Source organism: Salvelinus namaycush, chromosome 28, assembly GCF_016432855.1.
Source record: "Salvelinus namaycush isolate Seneca chromosome 28, SaNama_1.0, whole genome shotgun sequence".
NCBI lineage: Eukaryota > Metazoa > Chordata > Actinopteri > Salmoniformes > Salmonidae > Salvelinus > Salvelinus namaycush.
Window position 1 is genome coordinate 27,428,348 of NC_052334.1, and position 26,055 is coordinate 27,454,402.

The window sequence follows — 26,055 nt, forward strand, 5'->3', positions numbered from 1 at the left end:
CACAGCAACAAGTAGAACACTGTCTGTGTATAACACACATCTACAAGTAGAACACTGTCTGTGTATAACACACATCTACAAGTAGAACACTGTCTGGTAGAACACACAGCAACAAGCAGAACACTGTCTGTGTATAACACACATCTACAAGTAGAACACTGTCTGTGTATAACACACATCTACAAGTAGAACACTGTCTGTGTATAACACACATCTACAAGTAGAACACTGTCTGTGTATAACACACATCTACAAGTAGAACACTGTCTGTGTATAACACACATCTACAAGTAGAACACTGTCTGTGTATAACACACATCTACAAGTAGAACACTGTCTGTGTATAACACACATCTACACGTAGAACACTGTCTGTGTATAACACACATCTACACGTAGAACACTGTCTGTGTATAACACACATCTACAAGTAGAACACTGTCTGTGTATAACACACATCTACAAGTAGAACACTGTCTGTGTATAACACACATCTACACGTAGAACACTGTCTGGTAGAACACACATCTACACGTAGAACACTGTCTGTGTATAACACACATCTACACGTAGAACACTGTCTGTGTATAACACACATCTACAAGTAGAACACTGTCTGTGTATAACACACATCTACAAGTAGAACACTGTCTGTGTATAACACACATCTACACGTAGAACACTGTCTGTGTATAACACACATCTACACGTAGAACACTGTCTGTGTATAACACACATCTACAAGTAGAACACTGTCTGTGTATAACACACATCTACAAGTAGAACACTGTCTGTGTATAACACACATCTACAAGTAGAACACTGTCTGTGTATAACACACATCTACAAGTAGAACACTGTCTGGTAGAACACACAGCAACAAGTAGAACACTGTCTGGTAGAACACACAGCAACAAGTAGAACACTGTCTGTGTATAACACACAGCAACAAGTAGAACACTGTCTGTGTATAACACACATCTACACGTAGAACACTGTCTGTGTATAACACACATCTACACGTAGAACACTGTCTGTGTATAACACACATCTACAAGTAGAACACTGTCTGGTAGAACACACAGCAACAAGTAGAACACTGTCTGTGTATAACACACATCTACAAGTAGAACACTGTCTGTGTATAACACACATCTACACGTAGAACACTGTCTGTGTATAACACACATCTACACGTAGAACACTGTCTGTGTATAACACACATCTACAAGTAGAACACTGTCTGTGTATAACACACATCTACACGTAGAACACTGTCTGTGTATAACACACATCTACACGTAGAACACTGTCTGGTAGAACACACAGCAACAAGTAGAACACTGTCTGTGTATAACACACATCTACAAGTAGAACACTGTCTGTGTATAACACACATCTACAAGTAGAACACTGTCTGGTAGAACACACAGCAACAAGTAGAACACTGTCTGTGTATAACACACATCTACAAGTAGAACACTGTCTGGTAGAACACACATCTACACGTAGAACACTGTCTGTGTATAACACACATCTACACGTAGAACACTGTCTGGTAGAACACACATCTACAAGTAGAACACTGTCTGTGTATAACACACATCTACAAGTAGAACACTGTCTGTGTATAACACACATCTACAAGTAGAACACTGTCTGTGTATAACACACATCTACAAGTAGAACACTGTCTGTGTATAACACACATCTACACGTAGAACACTGTCTGTGTATAACACACATCTACACGTAGAACACTGTCTGTGTATAACACACATCTACAAGTAGAACACTGTCTGTGTATAACACACATCTACAAGTAGAACACTGTCTGTGTATAACACACATCTACAAGTAGAACACTGTCTGGTAGAACACACATCTACAAGTAGAACACTGTCTGTGTATAACACACATCTACAAGTAGAACACTGTCTGTGTATAACACACATCTACAAGTAGAACACTGTCTGGTAGAACACACAGCAACAAGTCTCTTCTCAAAAGGAAAGGTGGTAAATTGTGTGAGCAATGTCAATGTCATACTTTTCCGTTTGGATTTGGAAAGATAACACTTTTTCTAGTTCATTCACGAAAAGGCGATTGCCCATTCTCAATGGAGCGCAAGTGAAGCACTCTTATGTAAGAATGAGACTCACTGGGAGAGTAAGAGGTATTAATAGTAATTTAGCATATTCTGCTGCCTCTCCCGGTTAACTGAGTCATTCGTTTGGACAGCTCATATGAAGGGAACCCTCAAGGCTTCAATAAAACCAGATCGATACGCCTGTGGAGGTGTGTGGCGGTGGAGTGTGGCGGCGGTGGTGTGTAGCGGTGGAGTGTGGCGGTGGAGTGTGGCGGCTGTGGTGTGTAGCGGTGGTGTGTAGCGGTGGTGTGTAGCGGAGGTGTGTAGCGGCGGTGTGTAGCGGCGGTGTGTAGTGGCGGTGTGTAGCGGTGTGTAGCGGTGGTCTGTGGCAGTGATCTGTGGCGGTGGTCTGTGGCGGTGTGTTGCGGCAGTGTGTAGCGGTGGTGTGTGGCGGTGTGTAGCGGTGGTCTGTGGCAGTGATCTGTGGCGGTGGTCTGTGGCGGTGTGTAGCGGTGGTGTGTAGCGGAGGTGTGTAGCGGCGGTGTGTAGCGGTGGTGTGTGGCGGTGTGTAGCGGTGGTCTGTGGCAGTGATCTGTGGCGGTGGTCTGTGGCGGTGTGTTGCGGCAGTGTGTAGCGGCGGTGTGTGGCGGTGTGTAGCGGTGGTGTGTGGTGGTGTGTAGCGGTGGTGTGTGGCGGTGTGTAGCGGCGGTGTGTGGTGGTGTGTAGCGGCGGTGTGTGGCGGTGTGTAGCGGCGGTGTGTGGTGGTGTGTAGCGGTGGTGTGTGGCGGTGTGTGGCGGCGGTGTGTGGTGGTGTGTAGCGGTGGTGTGTGGTGGTGTGTAGCGGTGGTGTGTGGTGGTGTGTAGCGGTGGTGTGTGGCGGTGTGTGGCGGCGGTGTGTGGCAGTGTGTCTGTCTTCCAAGGTTAGGTAGCATCGCCAGAGTGAGAACAGTAACACATTTAGAACAGTGGGGGCGGGGGGGGGGATTAGGTGGCTGTGTTTTAAAGTCTCTGTTTCTGCTGGTTGGTTGATTGGCTTGTACTCCACCGAGTTATCAGTCCCAGAGAGAGGCAGCAGGGCAGGAAGGGCAGTAACAAACATGTAACAACATTTCTCCCTCTCCAGCTACAAGGAGCATAACGACCATCTCTCATTACATAAAGACACGCATGCCTCAGCTGCCAGGAAGGACAATAGAGTTCCAAAGATGAACAAACGCCAGTCAGCCGGCAGGCCCAGTGGAGCGAAACTCCTCACAAACACACACTACAGCTCACACTATATCTCACATAGCCCGATCAACAGGAAGCAAATAATATTGGACCAATAAATGAATGTGGCCGATAGATACTAGGCCAGCGAGTTTGGCAAAGCTATTGCCTTTATCCTGTGATCTGATCAGCATCCTATGGGAGTTACAGTGGACTTTAGGACCCCTGTTGTATTCTCAAGGTCCCACGGGGAAGCTGAGATGACAGAGGGAGGAACCTGGGAGAGGGGAACATGTGGAGAGACTGGAGGCCGTGGAGGGACCATAAAACAGCTGACTAAATGTAATTGGACCCCTCATCCATGAGGACATGGGGACTGCAGAGGAGAGTTTGGGTCAATGCTGAATCAGGCCTCTCTGTGGGCTGAGGGGGGTTCAGGTAGGAGGTTGATTAGTGGGACTTCTCCAAAACAGTGGAAACACAGAGTTGTCTACCCACGTTTGTAGATGCATCAAAGCACTGCATTGCACCCTTTCCTTTTCTCACTCCTTCTTCACTCCCTCCTGCAGGACTCCTAATTCATTCAGAGGTAGTAGCAGTGGAACCATGTACCCAGTCTGCCGTTACACAGCATAGTTATAATCAATCATGTCAGCCAATACGGGCAAGAAAATACAGACAAGAAAAGTATTTTAGTGGAAATACACAACTACACAAATACACAACAAAATACACGTCTATTTTCATCTCCTCGCTCTTGTGAGATCAATAGTGGGGTCTCATGTGGTCCACATCAAGGTCTGTCTAACTGTCTGGGGACAGATTGCCTTTAACCATCTGCATTCACAGGTGCATATTTCAGGCCACATTTACCCGCCGCAATTTGGGCAGTTGTCCATGCCAGCATCACTCTTATTACAGGTAGTGAGCTGTACCCATCTTCAGGAAGAGTGCATGTTTTTCATCTTCCTGTTTCACAAACAATTGGATTTACTGATCTCAGAACAGTGAGTGCATTGCTTTATGGTGTTACATGGTAGGAAAATTATCTGAATTATCTTTATATCTCATTAACAGTTTCAAGAAATGTAGAGTTGTCCTGATAATATTGAGGATTCTGCTATTGTGAAACATTGTTGTGGCATTGGTTTGTCCTGAAGGACAGGAAGAGAAGTGTATGAATTTTTTATTGTGTTTTGATTAACGGCAATCAGTTCATTTATTAGTAGCCTCTGACATTACAATTTCCATACTGTACTCACACTGGTACAGTGCTCTGTGTGTGTATATGAGATCGGGATAAAGAAGCCTGAGTTAAATCAGTGCAGTGTTTTCTCTCTCTGCAGAAGAGCAGGACTGAGTGAAGATGCCCCTCACTGCCAGGCGGAGCAGCCATCCTCTACCGGCTCTGCATTACCATAATAACATTGAAAAAGAAATTGAAATGGAAATGACTGCCACTGTGTGTCTGTACTACATGCCAGACAAATGAAACAGGGCTTGTATGCCAGCATCACTATTCAACAGCTACCCTGCTCCTTTCAATTTCCCGACCTCCTGTGTTACAGCGAGTAAACAGTGACTTGTTTTGGAGAGATAACCTATTATAGGAGTCTATTAGGAAACATATGTTATTACTGAGGGACTGTTTGATCTTCAGGGACTACAGGGACTAGAGGGACAAGGTGGGTTTCAGAGTCGCCAGTTCCTGTTATTGCTGGCTGTGACATATAGAATAAGAGTAATATTAATAGTATAGTCTTACAGGGGGCTTGCTGTTCCTGCTCCGTGGGCTCCTCTTCAGTCTTCAGAGGTTGATCTTTGATTTTGTAGACCAGGGCCAGCAGACGACCTTTAATAGACGTGTCCTGGTCATCTTCCTCTTCCTCCATAGGGATTCCTACATAAACACACAGCACAGGAATAAAATCGATATCACACTCCTGGACAAATATAATTTCCTAGGGGTAAATCGGGCAACATATGTCAGCTGTATCATATGGTTTAATTTGCTAGTGTAATGTTTTTCTTTCTCTTTCCATGCAGTCTCCATCCTAAGGTGCTGCTGCAGGTCAGAAAAGTGCAGCATGACTGTAGAATACATTACATCAGTATAGTACCCCCTAGGTACAGCCCTTTTCAATTATTTAGCAAAACATCAAGACGTCAGAGCAATCTGGAGAGACAGTGAACTAAAACACATCAGCAGAGAGATAGAAGCCGTCCTTTCTGCAATGAAACACAGGAAGCTCTAATACAACATCCCCCTGTAATTCAAATGAACCTGGGGAGCTCCGACAATAAACATAGATTTACAAGGATGAGAACTAACTATATTACATAGCTTGTGAAGTGAAACATGCAATTAATATTGCTGGGGATGTTTTCACCAGTCCTATTTGGACAAGCATTGTGTCCAATTTGTTGTGAGTAATAACATTGGCCATGTTGACGGTTTTGTTTTCAATGAATCCCGCAGCTCATCTCTACAGTATCATTTCCCACTCAGGCCCTGTGATGCTGCCATTCATTTTTTATTCCTAGTCAGATGGCAGGTCATAATATTCAGGTCCAGACTGGAGACATAAACCCTCCTGATGATGTTCTTTACCACAGTGCAGCCGCAGCTCGTTGTGGAAGGCATAGAGCTCCTCCTGAATGTCCTCTGGACATGGGCAGTCCTCCCCCGTACTGAAGTTCAACAGCATGTTAATCTGAAACACACACATAAACTGTCATTTAGGCCACATGACTGTAGTATGCAATGGGCTTACGCATTTTATACATATATAGTTCCGAAAAAATAGCAACTATGATCAAGCTTGTATGCAGTAATAGAGACTGAAGGTAAAATGACATTAAAGTTTGTGAAAAGTGCTGAAGTGAGCGGGGAGCAGTGACCCTGACGTGCTGTGTAGATGAGGAAATGGGGAGGTATCCCTCCCTCCTGTCTGGCGGGGGGTTGTAAAGCCTGGATGTGGCCCCGTCCCCGGGCAGAGGCAATAGCACAACAGACAGGGATGGATTCCCACAGCCTTGAGGCTGGGCAGCGGAGGGACACACTCAAATTAAAGAGCTTTGGGGAGCAGTTAGAGAGACAGTCACTAAGCCTCTCTCAGTCACTCCGGGCTAGCAGAGCGGTTCTCTCCACAATGAAAGAACCCACTGATACAAAACCAAAGGGAATTTGAGGAAAAGGATGAAATATATTAACCATGAATGAGGAAAAATGACTGAATGCTCCCACACTACTCACTAGAGTTTAGAGTGGAGAGGTGGAAAGAGTGCCGCTGAGGTTTACGAGAACAATGTGCCCTTGTTGCGGTGTGTGTGCGCGTGCTCGCTAGCTTAGAACAGTAGTCTCAGCAGCAGCCTGTTCTGTGTTAATGTGCAAACTCTTCTATCTAATACAAATGTAACAAGGTTAACACACGCAGATGTCTGCAGTCACCCCAGTTGTCATGAAGTGGGCAGCATTTCAAAAAGCCTAACTCAACCACAGATTTAAGGCCACGGCCGAGAGTCTGTGACTAAAACTGCTTGCCACACTGTTACTCCACAGGAGAGATGATAAACTCCCCATAACCTACATCATTAACTAGGAGGCCATTTTAGGTTATTTCTATTTCGGTGTGGTACCTGTTCTTGGGGAGGGGAGCGGAACTCCTTGGTCTTCTTGGCGGTGACGGCAGCAGACATGTTGAGGGCCAGCATCAGCTCGTTGTACCTGAACTTCTGGTTGTACTGCAGCTTGGAGACAAAGCTGTCTGAGAAGGACACAATGGCCTCGATGCGATGCTTCAGCTCACAGTCACAGAAGTAGTGCAGCAGCTCACACATCTAGCAGACAAACACAGTTTCCACATATAATATCAGCTGGGATTTAGACACAGACACTAATGACACATATCTTCAGGGAACTTATTAGAAGAGAAAGCATTGATACAGAGACATTACATGGCTGAGTGATTTTAAAGTGGACTATAAAATGTCAGTGGATTTTTGCAGAGCATGTGATTGAAAGCCTAGCAGAACCAGTGTCTCAGTCTCAGTGGCCATGTTACCTGTCGTTTCACTGGCTCAGGCAGCCTCTTCTCCAGCAGACCTTTCATTGGCAGCTTGGCGTCTTTAGCCGCCTCCTCCTCCCCGGCCTCCACCGCCTTCTCCTCGGTGCCCGTCAGCCCCTCCTTCTCTGTGGCCTCCACCACGGCGACGGCCTCCTCGCTATGCTCCACAAACACGTTGGGGTCGATGAGGAGCAGGATCTTATGAACATCGTGACTGCCCAGCACGCCCATGGTGAGCAGTGTACCAATCAGCCTCAGGATGGGCACAAACTGGTACTCCACGCTGCCCCCTACAGGGTCCCTGATGTGATGCCCACCGCCTTGCACGGCATCGGTCAGCATGGTGATGGCCTTCTCCTTCAGGGCATCCAGGGGGATCTGGGGGCTGTACAGGTGCTGCTCCCTCTTGGTGCTGATGAAGCAGGGGGGGTAGAAGTTGAGCCGGGGCTTCAGGGAGGTACTGAGGCCCACCCCGGGAGGAGAGTGGTGCCTGGAGGCATCGGAGAACAGGCGGATGCTTCGCGTCTCGGCGGTGATGGGGATAATAAACTCGTTGTTCATCATGAGGCGGGCCTCCTTGGCCGTCTCCAGGTGAATGCTGATCAGGATGTTGTAGAAGCCCTCGCGCAGCATGCCCGACAGGTACTGGTTGTCGATGGTGTAGAGCAGCTGGGATTGGTCCAGGTGGCTGCAGAGGGCGTGTGCCACGCGGGTGTTTCCCAGGGCACACAGGGCACAGTACAGCTTCAGGGTGTGGTAGTGGAACTTCCTCAGGTCCTCCTGCTCAGACAGCTCCATGATGTCAACACACCTGGTGGGGAGGTCAGTATACTGTTTAAACAGAGCAAGGACGTATACAGGAGCGCTTATGTCCTCAACCAGGGTGTGTGGTGCAATCTGTGTATGTGTGCACGTCTACCTGTTCTCCTCAGGTATGTGCACAGCCAGCATCTGCAGGGGCTCCAGACACTGCACCACCCAGCCGTGTCTCTCACTGACCCTGGCCGTCTCCACCTTTAGGAAGGTGTTGGGCATGCGACTCCACAGCACTGAGTTGATGGTCTGGACGTCCAGCCTCGGAGGGCACTGGGGTACTGGGTTCTTATGCTCACTCTTAAAGATGGCAGCTGACAGGGGCATGGCATTCTGTGGAGGTCAGAGGTCACAGAGCACATTGTAGTTCACGCAATGGATGATATACCAGTAGAAACGGTGGATAGATTTAAAATGGAATTCAGGTCAGGGCCATACTTGGATAGGAGGGATTAAAATCGAGTTACTCTACCTTTATCTTGGACAGCTCAAACTGGAAGAGGTTGGGGCTGGTCGGTCGCACAAACACAGCAGGAAACAGCTTTGTGTTTGGTTCCACCTGGTCAAGAAAGAGCACAGCACTAATATAAGAAGTTTGCAGACAGAAAAGGTATATTGAGGCCATACTGCAGTTACAGTATAGAGGGGGACTATACAGAGTAGCATTGAGAGTGCATGATGTTCTGGAGCTATCTGAGTGTGTGTGTATGTCAGAGCGAGACTAGGGAAGAGGCTGGCAGGATGGCTCAGAACAGTTTAAAAGCTTGCCGTGTTTCTGCGAGGGGAGAAATTAAGAAGATCATGCCCTTTAAAAGGGGAGGTTTTGTTGTATGGTTTGAGAGTACATACACAGACAGCCAGACACTGAGCTGAGATCTGGCAGGCAGGACAGACAGCCCCATATCCTGCTGCTGAGCCCGAGGCAGGGGGGACTGAGTGACTATCACACTGAGTAATGAAGAGATCAGGACAGGCAAATCTGTTTTTAGAGAATAGATGGTGTAGTTCTGATAAGAGACTGACTGATGGGACAGAGACTGTAGGGCTGATAGCAGCAGGAAGGAAGGAGGCTGAAGAGAGTGTGATACGAGATTGTAGACTGTGTAGTGGACATCTTAATTAGAGACATTGTGTAGTTGGCTATACCGTACCTGGTAGGAGGTGGCCAGCTCCTTGCTGTTGCCAGTGAAGGTCACCAGGCCAGTGGCCAGGTCAATGAGACAGCCTATCTCCAGGTCCACATTACTGCGACTGGATGAGTGACCTGAGCTGGTGACGTCCCCACCCCACACCATGTAGCAGTTACTCCTCCTCACACTGGGGAATGGTGAGGGAGGAAGAGGAAAAAGAAAATAGTATCTGATTAGTTGCTTATCACTATTCATACCGACATGAGGATGAGGGTTTCCTTAACAACACGATTACCTCTCATGGACCCGCCCACGCTGGTCTCCCAGGGTAACCGTCACCGTCCGGTTCTTACTGAGGTTGAAGTGGTTGCTATAGTAATGGTAGTCGGGGGTGACCCAGCCCACCCACACACAGGATGGATCCTGACCAGCAAACACCCTGACAGAGTAGTGGTACTGCAAGACAACATGGTGGCAGGTTAGCTTGACTACATGGCACCTGAACTATCATCAGCTGCTTATCATCCATTTCATACCGTGCTGATGTTGCTGTAATCTGTTCCTCTTATTCCATCATGACTGTGTCTCATAGACTTCAATGGATGTCTACAACGAAAACATCAGCATTGAATCATTTCTTTATATACTGTAAGTTAGAAGATAAAGCGCTTTTACAGAAACAAAGTTTAATACTGTCAGTGTCATATACAGATGTTAGTGTTGTACAACAGTGAATGTGTGTTCAGAGGCCTGACCTGTGTTTCAGTTTGAGGGACTCGTGATCTTCATGCACTCCGTTCATGTCCATGACAGGGCTGGTCTTGAAGAAGGAGTGGAACTCCACAGGCATGCTCAGTCGACAGTACACCATGTCACCATTACTGTTCTGGGTCCCAAACGTCCTGTGGCTCACCTTCAGACATGGAGGGCTGTCGATGGTGCCATCTATTCTGGTCACCTGGGATGGAGATGTATTTGGACAACTGATTTAGCCATTCTCCATCTTGGAAGTGAGATATCTTACTGGTTCTTTAACCTCTCTTGGGTAGGGGGCAGTATTTTCACTTCCGGATGAAAAGCGTGCCCAAAGTAAACTGCCTGTTACTCAGGCCCAGAAGCTAGGATATGCATATAATTGGTAGATCTGGATAGAAAACACTAAAGTTTCTAAAACTGTTAAAATGATGTCTGTGAGTATGACAGAACTGATATGGCAGGCGAAACCCCAAGGACAAACCATAAAAAAAAAATGCAGTTCCTAGGGCTTCCACTAGATGTCAACAGTCTTTAGAAAAAGTTTCAGGCTGGTTTTCGGAAAAATTTTGGCTGTAGTGTTTCCAAGCGCATGGGTGGAAGCACGTTCTTTGTTATTTATCTCCGGTAATGAACATACTATTCTCAGTCTTAAATTTTACCATTTATTTACGTATTAGGGTACCTGAGGTTTGATTATAAACGTTGTTTGACTTGTTAGGATAAGTTTATTGGTAACGTTTGGGATTAATTTTGTATGTGTAAGGGGTACGTAACTTGTGTCAGGGAAGTCAGACGCAGGAGAGCAGAACTAGGTAATAGCCGGAGCAGTTTAATAGTAAAACCAATGGCATAAGAAATACAAAATATGGGCACAATAACCCGACGCGCACCAGTCAAACAAATGTGCACAAGCACTTACAACAAACAATACCGCACAAAGACATGGGGGGGAACAGAGGGTTAAATACACAACACTTAATGAGGGAATGAAAACCAGGTGTGGGAAAACAAGACAAAACAAATGGAAAATGAAAAATGGATCGGCGATGGCTAGAAGACCGGCAACGTCGACCGCCGAACACCGCCCGAACGAGGAGAGGCACCGACTTCGGCAGAAGTCGTGACAGTATGCATTTTGAAGGAGGGAAACCGGTGGATTATTGAATGAAGTGCGCCAGCTAAACTGAGTTTTTATGGATATAAAGAAGGACTTTATCGAACAAAATGACCATTTGTGATGTAACTGGGACCTTTTGGAGTGCCAACAGAAGAAGATCTTCAAAGGTAAGGCATTTATTATATCGCTATTTCTGACTTTTGTGTCGCACCTGCCTGGTTGAAAAATGTTTTTCATGTTTTTGTATGCGGGGCGCTGTCCTCAGATAATCGTATGGTGTGCTTTTGCCGTAAAGCCTTTTTCAAATCTGACATAGCGGCTGGATTAACAAGAAGTTAAGCTTTATTTTGATGTATACTACTTGTATTTTCATGAATGTTAAATATTTGTATTTCTGTAATTTGAATTTCGCGCTCTGCAATTTCACCGGATGTTGGCCAGGTGGGACGCTACCGTCCCACCTGCCCATAAGAAGTTAAGGTAAACCTTCTGTGAACCTCAACATATCATGTATATTACCGTTTCGATTTTGTCATTGACCTTTTGACTTTCGGTCTTACCATTATGTGGTTGTGGTTCTTTGGCACATTGACAAAGGTGGGGAGGCGTTTGCTGAACCACATGGTGACCTCACGGTTCATGTTGACGGCGAAGGGTTCGAAGCCCTCCTGGAGACCACACATGGTGTAGTACTTAAAGGTACTGGCGTCCTTCCCCAGGTTCATACGACCCACCTGGGACAGGCCCAGACTACACACTGGGATAAAACCTGGGGAACAGAGAGAGCGAGAGAAAGAGTGAGAGAGAGAAAAAGAGTGAGAACAACTGTCATCATTACCCTTCTCATTCTAAGAAAACACACATCAGGGGGAGGGGGAAATCAATCCAGCTTTTAATGAAAGCCATTTACAAGTGTCAGATTACATGAAGGTCAATTCATAACAGTGAGGCACTTATTTTCACTTATTTTGCAGCAGGTCTGTCAGTCATTTGACAGCACAGAGACATAAGAGAGGGGGCAGGGCTTAGATAGGTCCTTCACATACACTCACCGTCTTCAGTCTCACACACTCACCGTCCTCTGTCTCGAAGTCGGCAAAGCAGAGCTCAGAGCCCTTGTTGGTGATGAGGATCTCTCCGTTGAGGGTGAAGATCATAGACTTGTCCTCCATGTTGATCATACAGCCCACCACGTCCCCCGCGTGCCAACACCGCCCAAAGAAACGACTGCCCATGTTCAGACGTTGACCCTGAATATACACACAAAATAACTCTACAATCTGACTCAATCCTTAATCAAAATGTGATTTATTATGATATACACAAATTATACTCTCCAGGCTAGCTATGCCGTCATCAACTATGATAAAGTGTCTATTTTCCAAAGACATAACTGTCACGCTCTGATCTGTTTCACCTGTTCCTATGATTGTCTCCAGGTGTCGCTTCTTTTCCCCAGTGTATTTATCCCTGTGTTTCCTGTCTATCTTTGCCAGTTCGTCTTGTATGTTTAGTCAAGTCAACCAGCGTGGTTTTTCCCGTACTCCTTTTGCTATTCTCCTTTTTCTAGTCCTCCCGGTTTTGACCACGAGCCTGTCTGCCACTCTGTACCTCCTGGACTCTGATCTGGTTTTGACCTTTTTGCCTGTCCACGACCATTCTCTTGTCTACCCCTTTGGCTTATTAAACATTGTAAGACGCCAACCATCTGCCTCCTGTGTCTGCATCTGGGTCTCGCCTTGTGCCTTGATAATAACGCTATAAGTATGTAGAATAGAGAGTTGAGGGCTCACCTTGTATCCGTCGAAGACAAAGGCCAGCTCATCAGTGCCCAGCTCTACATCAGGCCTACATCCAGGTCTGGCCCAGCCCACACGCATGTCTCCCCCTGTCACCACATCAAACTCAAAGTACCACTTCCCCGTCATCACCGCGTACGTCCTCTCCACACGGAAGAAACGGATCTTGTCGATGCTCAGTCTGTCCACCACATGGCCTGCTGGGTGGGAAGACGGCCACAGTATCAGCACAGGAAGTTTTGTACTGTTCTGTGTATGTCAACATGGCTTCGTGTGGTAAAGATAACTTACCGCCCTCCTGATCTGGAGGTTCGATATTGTATCCATATCCAATCAGAGTGCGGATGGCCTCACGGAGGCTGTCCCTGTTGGACTTCTTAGTACGCTCGTCTAATAAAGAATATGGCACCAGGCGAGGGTTCCGCTTGCTCTTCACATCCTGCATTGAGCACAGATGGGCACAGTCAGAATCACACGCACACCACTCATCATCGTGCTGATACTTAGCCAGCTCCATGGACCCGCTATAGGCCAGTGTTTGTCACAACTGGGCTGCCAATCTATAAGGGTCATTGAGTAGTTCATTGGGCGTTTGACATTATTACTACGGCGCTATACTGTTATTCTGTGTTTCCTTTTGGTGTCATTCATCCCTCTGCTGGAGGTAGTTACATTTAGCAGTATTGCTTTTGAGCTTGCTGCTCTTTAATAGGGAGAGGGTCATTCTTTTGTCCAAAGTTATAAAGCCTTCAGTGTGTTTACTGTATGTGAGCTGTGGTCAAAACCTGCAGTGCTTTCACAGACATAACACAGAAGACTGTGTGCTTTACCTGCTGAATGCCATAGGTCCATCCTTGTTTGATCCTGTCCTTGGCCCACACGTTGTGGGCGTTCTCCGCCAGTTTATCCACCAGAAGTTCCTGGCCTGGGGTCAGCTTCATGTCAGACAGCTCCAGTGGCGTGGGCTTGTAACCATTCGACATCATGTAGCTTTAAACAAGACGAGACATTAGAATGCCTAACTACCGAGACAAAACAGTATTTGTCATGATTTTTCTTACTTTTGCTAGCCTATCCAGAACATAGGAATATCGAAAAGTTGGTAAATCATGTATTAGGTTCTTGCTGATCTGTGTATTTAAACGTCTAGTAGACTCTTACTTCTTTGGGAGTTTGATCTTCTTCAGGTTCTCTTCAGCGTTGGCGTTGACCTGGACAACATGGCATCCTAATGCCAGCAGAGTCCTGTGAAGAGACAGATTAACAATCTCCATCCTGGGGATAAGACCTGTCTACACAGGATGAGCTCTCTAAGAGGGTGACTCACATTGCCTGCACACTCTGCACACTCTACTAAATACTATAATCAGCAGGCTTAATGTTATGATACTAGGTTTGGTGAGTTTCTGCACTCCTACATCAAGCAGAGTGGCAAATGAACCAGCATGAGCATACACAGAGAACATTGTATTGTTTAATTGTGCATGTCCTGATCCATTATGAAACCATATAATCTCCTTAAGGACTTGTTAAGAAAGAGTTATTCACACTTGTATCAGTAAAATCTCATTGCTTTGTCATTGTAAGAGGACAAATGAGAGATGTGGTGTGATGGCAGAATAGCAGGGCTGCTCTTTAGGGGCCCAGGCTGTCTGTCTCTGTTGTGTCAGCGTCACTGTAGATGAACGTTAATCAAACCAGACTTTCTCTCTCTCCAATCACACATACACTTCTCTGTCTCATGAAACTTTATTTTGTGTTTCTCAGTGTCTGGGTGTGGGCTGTCAGTGTGGATCATTAGCAGATGTCCTACGGTGACAGGTGGGTGATGTCAGGAACACTGGGGGTGTTTCAGGTGCTGAGAGTCCAGCAGGAGAGCACCTTCAGTCTACTACCTAACTGACCCCTGGTTTACCCACACCTTCTGTCAGTCATATCCCACTGGGCACAAACTGGTTGAATCAACATTGTTTCAACGTAATTTGCCAACGTATTGTGACATTGAATCTATGTGGGAAATACATTGGATTTGAAAAAAGTAAATCAGGGTGAAATTTCAACCACAGGATTACTGTATGTCATCATGGCATCCAATTTTCAACATAGACAAACCATGTATAAAATATGTTGAATTTGTACCTTTGAAACAACGTCAGATTTTCAACGTTATAGCCACTATCAGAAAAAATTATTGGCTGGGCAGCACCTCCTACTGGAGAGTTAATCTATCTACTAGCCCTTTGGTCTCCTATCCAGCGTTTTAACCAAGCCCAGCTTTGATATTTATCACTGACTATTACCAATGTGCTATCGTGAGAATGATTATTGAGAGATCCTTTAATAACTAAATAGATTCACTGCTATCAAAGTCATTCCAAAGGGAAGGTTTAACAGAGCAAATGAAATGTCACCATACTTTTATAAGTTATATATCATCAATGATACTATTTAGGCCTATATAGCATTTGCAAAGTCATCAATAGCTATTGTTTCAATTCAACCCAGACAATGCATAAAGGCCTAGGGTTTCAAGCTTTGGTTGATTTCAAATGTAATCGTCATGTAATCGTCAATTAATATGTTGGTTTCACGTCTCCATTTCAACCAAATATCTAAGTTAAAGAATATGATTAAATCAAATCAAACGTTTAATGCAATTTAGTCCTAGATTTTTTTATTTAACTAGGCAAGTCAGTTAAGAACAAATTATTATCTACAATGACAGCCTAGGAACAGTGTGTTAACTGCCTTGTTCAGGGGCAGAATGACAGATTCTTACCTTGTCAGCTCAGGGATTTGATCTAGCAACCTTTCAGTTACTGGCCCAATGCTCTAACCACTAGGCTACCTGCCGCCCCAAATTGAATGGAGACGGGAATCCAACATATTAATTATACATTTGTAGACAAACTAGAATGAAGGCCAGACTAAGTCAGTGGCACAAAAGATACATCTCCTTCAAATGTTGATTTTTGGTTGCATTTTCAACCAAACACAATTCAATATTACTTTTGTAATACAGTATGTAGGCAAACGTTAAGGCTATATTAATAACTAACGTAACAGTATTATTCAACCTTAAAATGACTAACACATCCATGGCCACATTTTGAGGTTACTGTGTCTTCTTATGCAATCATAGTAATTGTGCATGTTCAACATAGCATGCAAAGGTTGCAGGTCTGTGTAGATCTTCACAATTGCTTTAATCTGATCACTTGCATGTACTTTTAATGTAATCTCAACTGCAATTCAGGTCATTTGTTGTGCTATTAGATGAAGCACAGTGATACACATTCATCTGTTGTATAAATAAAACATATCTGACATTGTACTCCCATTTAAACTTTGTTGTGCTTTTAAACGTTTGAAAGACGTTGTGACATTTAGATGACAACTGAACAAACAATCTGACATTGTTCTTCCATTGCTTTTAGATGGTTGAAAGCATAGTGACAACACATTGGGAATTCAACAAACGTCTGGCTGTCCTTTTTGAGTGGTTGAATAAAGGTTGAAATCTCACTGATCAACATCTCAACATCTGGCGTGGTGTGCCCAGCGGGATCTCTCCTTGTCTTTCTATTTCTCGCTCTTCATTAGTGAAACTAACATAGTTACTTATAATGCAGGACATACTTCAAGGTTTCCGTTGACATCTGCAGGTTGTAATTCTTTTCCGTTTCAGGCAGTCTGGAAAAATCCACAAGGCAGGGGTGCTGCCGCTTATTATCGTCCCTTATCTGTGAAACACATGAGAATTGTTAATGTACAAGTATTTGTACATATTACAACTGTCTTGACAAAAGGGAAAATAAATATTCCAAAAGGTGAGTATAATTCAAATCACAATCAAGGTTTTTGTCAATCAACAGGGGAGTACTCTCTTAGAAAAAAAAAGGTGCTATCTAGAACCTAAAAGTGTTCTTCCTAAAAGCTGTCCCCATAAGAGTTAGAACACTTTTAGTTCCAGGTAGAGCCCTTTTGGGTTCCATGTAGAACCCTTTCCAGAGAGTTCTACATGGATCCAAAAAGGGTTCTACCTAGAACCAAAAAGGGTTATCCTTTTTGGAACCCTTTTTTCTAAGAGTGTGGGGATGTTGTCTACTTACAGAGGGCTACTGGTGTACTGGAGTGATAATACGGTCTAGTCTAGTGGACATGTTATGAATGTAGAGGAGGAGCATGTTCTTGGAAGATAGAGGTGTGAGTCCTGAAAACCAAGCCAAGTGAGATATATAATTATATTCTTGACTGCTGTGTTTTACCTCTAATAATCCATCTGTCTGCTCTTTCCAGCCCAAGCAGTATTACATCCATGTTGACCAAGAAAACATGAAGTGGTTTTGTTGTACAGATATGTAGCTATTTGTGTGCTACATGAACCCCCGGGAGCTCTTTTGTGAATAGCACAAGAACTCCCCAGGAATTATTTTACCTAACAGACTTTTCCTACAGCCTATTACAGTGCAAACAGCCTACTACAGTGCAGACAGCCTACTACAGTCTAGACAGCCTACTACAGTCCAGACAGCCTACTACAGTGCAGACAGCATACTACAGTCCAGACAGCCTACTACAGTCCATTCAAATAGGGCTTTGTCAGAGGACAAAGAAGTCCATGCTGTTATTCTTACTAGCCTTGGTATGAATGTCACACAGCTTATTTGAGATTATTTTTATACCGTCAATGGTCCATGCTGATAAAACTATTACAAGTATTCTATAACCATACTAGCCTCCGATAGTGAAGTGTGTCAGGCAGCTAATATAGATACCCTATCTCTGTACCCCATAGCAACCACAGCAACTAAAACTCAGACCTCTTTAAAATCAGCACTGAAGCTGTGCTCTCTGGAGAGTGGAATAGAATAACAGCACTGTCCAGGTATGTGTTCTGTTCAGCCCAGATTTAGTATATTGTCTCCCTGGTGTAGCTTGCTCCATGCACTGCCAGGACAACGTCACCCGGCCTAAGCTAACGAGGTCTCGTAAAAAACAGATAAAAGCCAAACTGCTATGTCAGGGGTGCAGAATTCTGTTTAAATGAATAAGAGAGTTTGACCCCGGCGTAATAGATCGCCTCACCATAACTCAAAGGCTCTATTAAGATGTGGGAACTGATGGAATGGCTGGCAGTCCAGTGGGTGGACAAATCACACTGTCACAGTTGTGTTTAAAAGTGGGATAGGGTGGAAGGAGGGACTGCAGGAATGAGAGAATCATTCAGTAGGGTGGGCTGCGGTGGTCTACTCTACACACATCCATCACTTATGTAAAATAGACATAAGAGCTGTGTTGCATATTGTTTCTGGTATTGATTGTCTGCACCTTTAAGGGCAGTGGGGCACAACAGGTCATTTTGGCAATGTACTAACATGAAACCAAGAAACAGTCATTCAGTCTTTGTAACAGTAGGGCTTAATGAATTCGCGTCCAGTTTAATAATCTGGAATTCAACTAACAGAGAGAGAGAAAAATACCCCTCAAAGTCTTTCCAATCAGTAAAGTGTCCACTAAAATTCCCTGAACTGAATTACAATGTTGGGTGGCAAGTAGCCTAGCGGTTAAGAGTGTTGGGCCAGCAACCGAAAGGTCATTGGTTCAAATCTCTCTAACGGCAGATCCCTGGCTATGAGCCCACTCTCTGAGGGTGTCTCAGGGGGAGTGGGATATGCAACAAATTAATTTCCCAATTCACACATGAACTTATGTGAAATAAGACATATGTAAACACACACCTAATTATCTTATCTTATTACCAATATTCTAAACATGTCACTGAGGTCTATTTCCTGTTTTATTGCTGCAACAGAATGGCCAAAATGTCCTTCTGTGCCTTTGACTACAACAATTGCATTGTAATTCATGACTGATTTAGGACACAGAAAAGATGAGTCTCTCGCCTACAAACAAACAAAAATGGAGTCTCTAGAATGAATGGCATGACGAGCACAAAAGGAGAAATATGGAAGTATTCTTCACTTACCCTCTGTTGGGTTTGAACCGCAAATTATAAAAGAGAAAGCAAAATGGTGTACAGGCTTGTTTTGGTGCTTTAACATTGGTAGAATTTATAAGATTAGGTCAGGGTTAATGCATTTCATATAAATAATTATCATAATTGGCCTAACACAAACAAACATTTGCAAGCTGAGATTTATTTATGTTTATAGTTTATTTATGTTTATATTGGTTGGTATTCAGACCCTTTGACATTTTCCACATTTTGTTACGGCCTTATTCTAATTGAATTGTTTTCCCCCCTTATCAATCTACACACAATAGCCCATAATGACAAAGCAAAAACATTTAATTTAGAAATTATTGCTAATTTAAAAAAATATATAAAACTGAAATATGACATTTACATCAGTATTCAGACCCTTTATCCAGTACTTTGTTGAAGCACCTTTGGCAGCGATTACAGCCTCGAGTCTTCTTGGGTATGACGCTACAAGTTTGGCACACCTGTATTTGGGGAGTTTCTCCCATTCTTCTCTGCAGATCCTCTCAAGCTCTGTCAGGTTGGATGGGGAGGTTTGCTGCACAGCAATTTTCAGGTCTCTCCAGAGATGTTCGATCGGCTTCAAATCCGGGCTCTGGCTGGGCCACTCAAGGACATTCAGAGACTTGTCCCAAAGCTACTCCTGCATTATCTTGGCTGTGTGCTTAGGGTCATTGTCCTGTTGGAAGGTGAACCTTCGCCCCAGTCTGAGGTCCTGAGTGCTCTGGAGCAGGTTTTCATCAAGGATCTCTCTGTACTTGGCTCCATTCATCTTTGCCTCTATCCTGACTAGTCTCCCAGTCCCTGCCACTGAAAAACATCCCCACAGCATGATGCTGCCACCACCATGCTTCACAGTAGGGATGGTGCCAGGTTTCCTCCAGACGTGACGCTTGGCATTCAGGCCAAAGAGTTCAATCTTGGTTTCATCAGACCAGAGAATCTTGTTTCTGATGATCTGAGTCCTTAAGGTGCCTTTTGGCAAACTCCAAGCGGGCTGTCATGTGCCTTTTACTGAGGAGTGGCTTCTGTAGGAAGAGTCTTGTTGGTTCCAAACTTATTCTATTTAAGAATGATGGAGGCCACTGTGTTCTTGGGGACCTTCAATGCTGCAGACATTTTTTGGTACCCTTCCCCAGATCTGTGCCTCGACACAATGCTGTCTCGGGCATCAACGGACAATTCCTTCGACCTCATGGCTTGGTTTTTGCTCTGACATGCCCTGTCAACTGTGGGACCTTATATAGACAGGTGTGTGCCTTTCCAAATCATGTACAATCAATTGAATTTACCACAGGTGGACTCCAATCAAGTTGTAGAAACATCTCAAGCATGATCAATGGAAACAGGATGCACCTGAGCTCAATTTCGAGTCTCATGGCAAAGGGTCTGAATACTTATGTAAATAAGGTATTTTTGTTTTTTATTTTTAAGAAATGTGCAAAAATGTCAAAAAACATGTTTTTGCTTTGTCATTATGGGATATTGTGTGTAGATTGCTAAGGATTTTTTTTAACTTAATCGATTTTAGAATAAGGCTGTAATGTAACAAAATGTGGAAAAAGTTAATGGGTCTGAATACTCTCTGTCAATGACATGGACTGCCCAAAATAGTTTGCCAGTGCTCTGTGAATCTATCAAATATATTCTCTCCATCAGTGTTAAAGAGGTCTCCTACCTTCCCATAAGACCAGCCCAGTTCTATCTTGTTCATGGCCCACAGCTCGTGGATATTCTCAGCCAGTCTGTCCCGGACCTTCTCCAGGTATGGCAGCATGACAATCTGAGAGACAAAGAATGTAGTAGATAAACAGCATCCGTTTGTAGACAGTACAGTAGGCCTATGTCATCAATCATACATTGTGGATATTTGGAAACACTTACAATGTAGGTGTTACTGTACAAGCCCCTTTAAAACATGCAGTATAAACACTGTTACTGTGTTTAAGATGAGCCATGTTGCAGTTAATGTGAGGCGTTCTGAGCTGAAAGCCATACCCCTGTTACCTGGCTGGTCTCCACAGGGGTGGGTATGAAGGAGGCCTGAGACATGAACTGTGTGGTCCCCAGCAGGTCTCGTACCCCCTCCATGTCCCTTTTGTACTCCTTCACCGGCTCCACCTTCATCTTCTCCTTGGGGAGCAGGGCCTCGTAACACGGAGCATAGCCCAACGGAGGCAGGAACTTGAAGTCGCCATGACGACCGCCCATCAGGAAACGCACCCTAGAGAGAGAGGGACTTACCAATCAGTGTGTTCAGTATGTGGGTGACAGCTTGAGAGTGATGAGGGGGGTTAATGTTGATAGTGGTGGAGGGGATTAGAGCAGAACATAGTGCCACTGAGGCCAAACCCTAGCCCCTCATCAGCTCTAGCCAAGCCCCAGACCTGCTCTAACCGAGCCCCAGACCAGCCCTAACCGAGCCCCAGACCAGCCCTAACCGAGCCCCAGACCAGCCCTAACCGAGCCCCAGACCAGCCCTAACCGAGCCCCAGACCAGCCCTAACCAAGCCCCAGACCAGCCCTAACCAAGCCCCAGACCAGCCCTAACCAAGCCCCAGACCAGCCCTAACCAAGCCCCAGACCAGCCCTAACCAAGCCCCAGACCAGCTCTAACCAAGCCCCAGACCAGCTCTAACCGAGCCCCAACCCAGCTCTAACCGAGCCCCAACCCAGCTCTAAACGAGCCCCAGCCCAGCTCTAACCGAGGCCCAGCCCAGCTCTAACCGAGGCCCAGCCCAGCTCTAACCCGAGGCCCAGCCCAGCTCTAACCCGAGGCCCAGCCCAGCTCTAACCCGAGGCCCAGCCCAGCTCTAACCCGAGGCCCAGCCCAGCTCTAACCCGAGGCCCAGCCCAGCTCTAACCCGAGGCCCAGACCCAGCTCTAACCCGAGGCCCAGGCCCAGCCCAGCTCTAACCGAGGCCCAGCCCAGCTTTAGCCACCCCAGCCCAGCTCTAATCGAGGACCAGACCAGCTCTAACCGAGCCCCAGACCAGCTCCAACCGAACCCCAGCCCAGCTCCAACTGAACCCCAGCCCAGCTCTAACTGAACCCCAGCCCAGCTCCAACTGAACCCCAGCCCAGCTCCAACTGAACCCCAGCCCAGCTCCAACTGAACCCCAGCTCAGCTCCAACTGAACCCCAGCCCAGCTCCAACTGAACCCCAGACCAGCTCTAACTGAACCCCAGCCCAACTCCAACTGAACCCCAGCCCCAGCCTCAATCTAGCTTTAACCAAGCCCCAGGTCAACTCTAAACAAGCTCCAGCTGAGCCCGGCAGAGCAGAAAGTGACTATGACTAACCCCACTTTGAGAATGATGCAATATTTCAGCCCACCACTCAGAAGCCCTCCTGGGCCGTAACCGAAATACCAGCTGTAGTAGTGATGATGACGCATTCACTCCAATTCTCACTGAGTGCAGTGCACAAATCAATTATTAACAAGTGTGTGCCGTTGCGTAGCATGCCCCGCTGCACAGAGGACAGGAAATGTTCACACCCCACAGGGTTTGTTTACAATATATGATGTGGCCTGCATCATACAGACAGACAAAATGCAGAATAACGCTGACAGAATTCCTATAATTATGAGTTCCTGTTAATTTTGTATAATGCTGTATAATTTTGTATAATTCTTCTGAAAATGTTATTGTGGTAATTGAGATACAGTGTAGCTTGCAGGCCATTATGGAATTTGATGTGAACTGAAATATTTTGAGCTGTCAAGCGTCATGTCTCGGACAGTGGTCCAGAATAGTAAAATGCCATTTTGCTGTAGAAAACAGGGTCGGTCATGAAATCCTGGAAAGCTTCCTGGAGCCTGAAATTTCATTTTTCAGACATGTCAGTCACATCATTTGAAGTTGACATGGCAACACAAGTGAGTAAGATGTATGCCGAGCCCTTAAGGATTCATATTTAGAGGAAACTATAGAGGAATGGATTAGATGGAGTTTTGTGCAAACTAGAGGGAGAATAGAAAGCAATTTGAGGAGCGGGCCCTGTATGTGTGTATACGTGTTCATTCATATAAAACGGCAGGTGTGTGTGTGTAAGACAAACACATACTTGACCCCAGCGGAAAAGCTGACAACAGGGAAGAAGAGTCCATCGATGTTGAAGTTCTCGAACATGCCCTGTACGGGCTGTCCATTGATCCTAAAGGAGATGCTGGGGGCTCCCAGGTCCAGACAACAGCTCACCACATCCTCAGAGGTCAGGATGTGTTGGTTAATAGAAGCCACCGCCCGGGAGATACGACCTGCAATAAACCACAGACTCAGCACAGAAATATGACCTGCAAGACACACACATGCATGCACACGCACACACAGTGGGCAGAGATATTTGCCCTGCAGGACACACACTGTCTAGACACAATCTGGGTGACTTCTCATCATTTATGAAGCAGGTGACTTAATGTGCTTGAGACTCAGATGGAAAAAAACTGACCTGACCAGAGATGAAGTCCGTCAAAGCCATAAGAGTAGAGGTCATCCCCCACCCCGTTGCCCCCCCAACCCTCCCCTCCACCTGGGTAAGGGGCGTAACCCTTGTTGGTGGCCCAGCCCACACGCAGGTGAGAGGGATCGCTGGTCAAGAAGTGGTCCACCTGATCAATCATCAGCTCGTAGTACCACTTCTTATACTGGGCCGAGCCTTCACTCATTCCCAGGTAAATGTTGGGCCTCATGCTGCCAAAGATTAGAGACACGGATTAGGGCTTAGTCACATACCGGTAACTGTGATCGATGTTGTTATATGCACCTTCACCTTGCACAATCTAATCAAACAAACACAGCAATGAAAAGGATATCCAACACTATATATACAGTGGGGAGAACAAGTATTTGATACACTGCCGATTTTGCAGGTTTTCCTACTTACAAAGCATGTAGAGGTCTGTAATTTTTATCATAGGTACACTTCAACTGTGAGAGACAGAATCTAAAACAAAAATCCAGAAAATCACATTGTATGATTTTTAAGTAATTAATTTGCATTTTATTGCATGACATAAGTATTTGATACATCAGAAAAGCAGAACTTAATATTTGGTACAGAAACCTTTGTTTGCAATTACAGAGATCATACGTTTCCTGTAGTTCTTGACCAGGTTTGCACACACTGCAGCAGGGATTTTGGCCCACTCCTCCATACAGGCCTTCTCCAGATCCTTCAGGTTTCGGGGCTGTTGCTGGGCAATACGTACTTTCAGCTCCCTCCAAACATTTTCTATTGGGTTCAGGTCTGGAGACTGGCTAGGCCACTCCAGGACCTTGAGATGCTTCTTACGGAGCCACTCCTTAGTTGCCCTGGCTGTGTGTTTCGGGTCGTTGTCATGCTGGAAGACCCAGCCACGAACCATCTTCAATGCTCTTACTGAGGGAAGGAGGTTGTTGGCCAAGATCTCGCGATACATGGCCCCATCCATCCATCCTCCCCTCAATACGGTGCAGTCGTCCTGTCCCCTTTGCAGAAAAGCATCCCCAAAGAATGATGTTTCCACCTCCATGCTTCACGGTTGGGATGGTGTTCTTGGGGTTGTACTCATCCTTCTTCTTCCTCCAAACACGGCGAGTGGAGTTTAGACCAAAAAGCTCTATTTTTGTCTCATCAGACCACATGACCTTCTCCCATTCCTCCTCTGGATCATCCAGATGGTCATTGGCAAACTTCAGACGGGCCTGGACATGCGCTGGCTTGAGCAGGGGGACCTTGCGTGCGCTGCAGGATTTTAATCCATGACGGCGTAGTGTGTTACTAATGGTTTTCTTTGAGACTGTGGTCCCAGCTCTCTTCAGGTCATTGACCAGGTCCTGCCGTGTAGTTCTGGGCTGATCCCTCACCTTCCTCATGATCATTGATGCCCCACGAGGTGAGATCTTGCATGGAGCCCCAGACCGATTGACCATCATCTTGAACTTCTTCCATTTTCTAATAATTGCGCCAACATTTGTTGCCTTCTCGCCAAGCTGCTTGCCTATTGTCCTGTAGCCCATCCCAGCCTTGTGCAGGTCTACAATTTTATCCCTGATGTCCTTACACAGCTCTCTGGTCTTGGCCATTGTGGAGAGGTTGGAGTCTGTTTGATTGAGTGTGTGGACAGGTGTCTTTTATACAGGTAACGAGTTCAAACAGGTGCAGTTAATACAGGTAATGAGTGGAGAACAGGAGGGCTTCTTAAAGAAAAACTAACAGGTCTGTGAGAGCCGGAATTCTTACTGGTTGGTAGGTGTTCAAATACTTATGTCATGCAATAAAATGCAAATTACTTAAAAATCATACAATGTGATTTTCTGGATTTTTGTTTTAGATTCCGTCTCGCACAGTTGAAGTGTACCTATGATAAAAATTACAGACCTCTACATGCTTTGTAAGTAGGAAAACCTGCAAAATCGGCAGTGTATCAAATACTTGTTCTCCCCACTGTATATATATATCACTCATACTTTACAACCAGTAGCGCCTTAATCTAATTACACTGGGCTGGGATTGGATGGCTTTTTACCTTTGAACATCATTGACCAATCGGGTCTGTAGAAGCAGATCTCTTTTGGGGAGCAGGTGATCGCAGATGAGGTTCTGATTGGCTCGTACTGCCACCCCATTACACACACACAGGGAACAGAGAACATCCAAAATCTGCAGAGAGAGAGAGAGAGAGAGAGAGAGAGAGAGAGAGAGAGAGAGAGAGAGAGAGAGAGAGAGAGAGAGAGAGAGAGAGAGAATTACCTTTAGCTATTAAATAACAACTTGTCTGTTAGTGTCACACCCTGGCCTTAGTTATCTTTGTTTTCATTATTATTTTAGTTAGGTCAGGGTGTGACATGGGGAAGTTTGTGTGTTTTTGTATTGTCTAGGGTGTTGTATGGTTTAGGGGGTTTAGTAGAGTAGATGGTTTAGTGTTCAGTGTAGGTGTCTAGGAAAGTCTATGGTTGCCTGAATTGGGTCTCAATTAGAGACAGCTGGTTATTGTTGTCTCTGATTGGGAGCCATATTTAAGGCAACCATAGGCTTTAGCTGTTTTGTGGGTAATTGTCTATGTGTAGTGTTTGTGTCAGCAC

General features: G+C 45.4%; 1 protein-coding gene across 1 annotated transcript in view; it reads right to left on the reverse strand.

The window, feature by feature from the left end:
- The window catches only part of LOC120023630 (ryanodine receptor 3-like), a 190,862-nt gene that overhangs the window by 65,074 nt on the left and 99,733 nt on the right, over positions 1-26,055 (reverse strand). The window contains exons 17-37 of the mRNA XM_038967675.1: positions 25,500-25,633; positions 23,441-23,682; positions 23,057-23,249; positions 20,995-21,211; positions 20,666-20,770; positions 16,620-16,723; positions 14,142-14,225; positions 13,811-13,970; positions 13,272-13,419; positions 12,975-13,180; positions 12,257-12,431; positions 11,742-11,950; positions 10,102-10,266; positions 9,604-9,812; positions 9,330-9,495; positions 8,651-8,737; positions 8,285-8,511; positions 7,363-8,176; positions 6,938-7,138; positions 5,910-6,012; positions 5,064-5,198 (exon numbers count right to left, since the gene is read on the reverse strand). Coding sequence (XP_038823603.1) covers positions 5,064-5,198; positions 5,910-6,012; positions 6,938-7,138; positions 7,363-8,176; positions 8,285-8,511; positions 8,651-8,737; positions 9,330-9,495; positions 9,604-9,812; positions 10,102-10,266; positions 11,742-11,950; positions 12,257-12,431; positions 12,975-13,180; positions 13,272-13,419; positions 13,811-13,970; positions 14,142-14,225; positions 16,620-16,723; positions 20,666-20,770; positions 20,995-21,211; positions 23,057-23,249; positions 23,441-23,682; positions 25,500-25,633 — 4,084 coding nt within the window. The remainder of the gene's footprint in view (positions 1-5,063; positions 5,199-5,909; positions 6,013-6,937; positions 7,139-7,362; positions 8,177-8,284; positions 8,512-8,650; positions 8,738-9,329; positions 9,496-9,603; positions 9,813-10,101; positions 10,267-11,741; positions 11,951-12,256; positions 12,432-12,974; positions 13,181-13,271; positions 13,420-13,810; positions 13,971-14,141; positions 14,226-16,619; positions 16,724-20,665; positions 20,771-20,994; positions 21,212-23,056; positions 23,250-23,440; positions 23,683-25,499; positions 25,634-26,055) is intronic.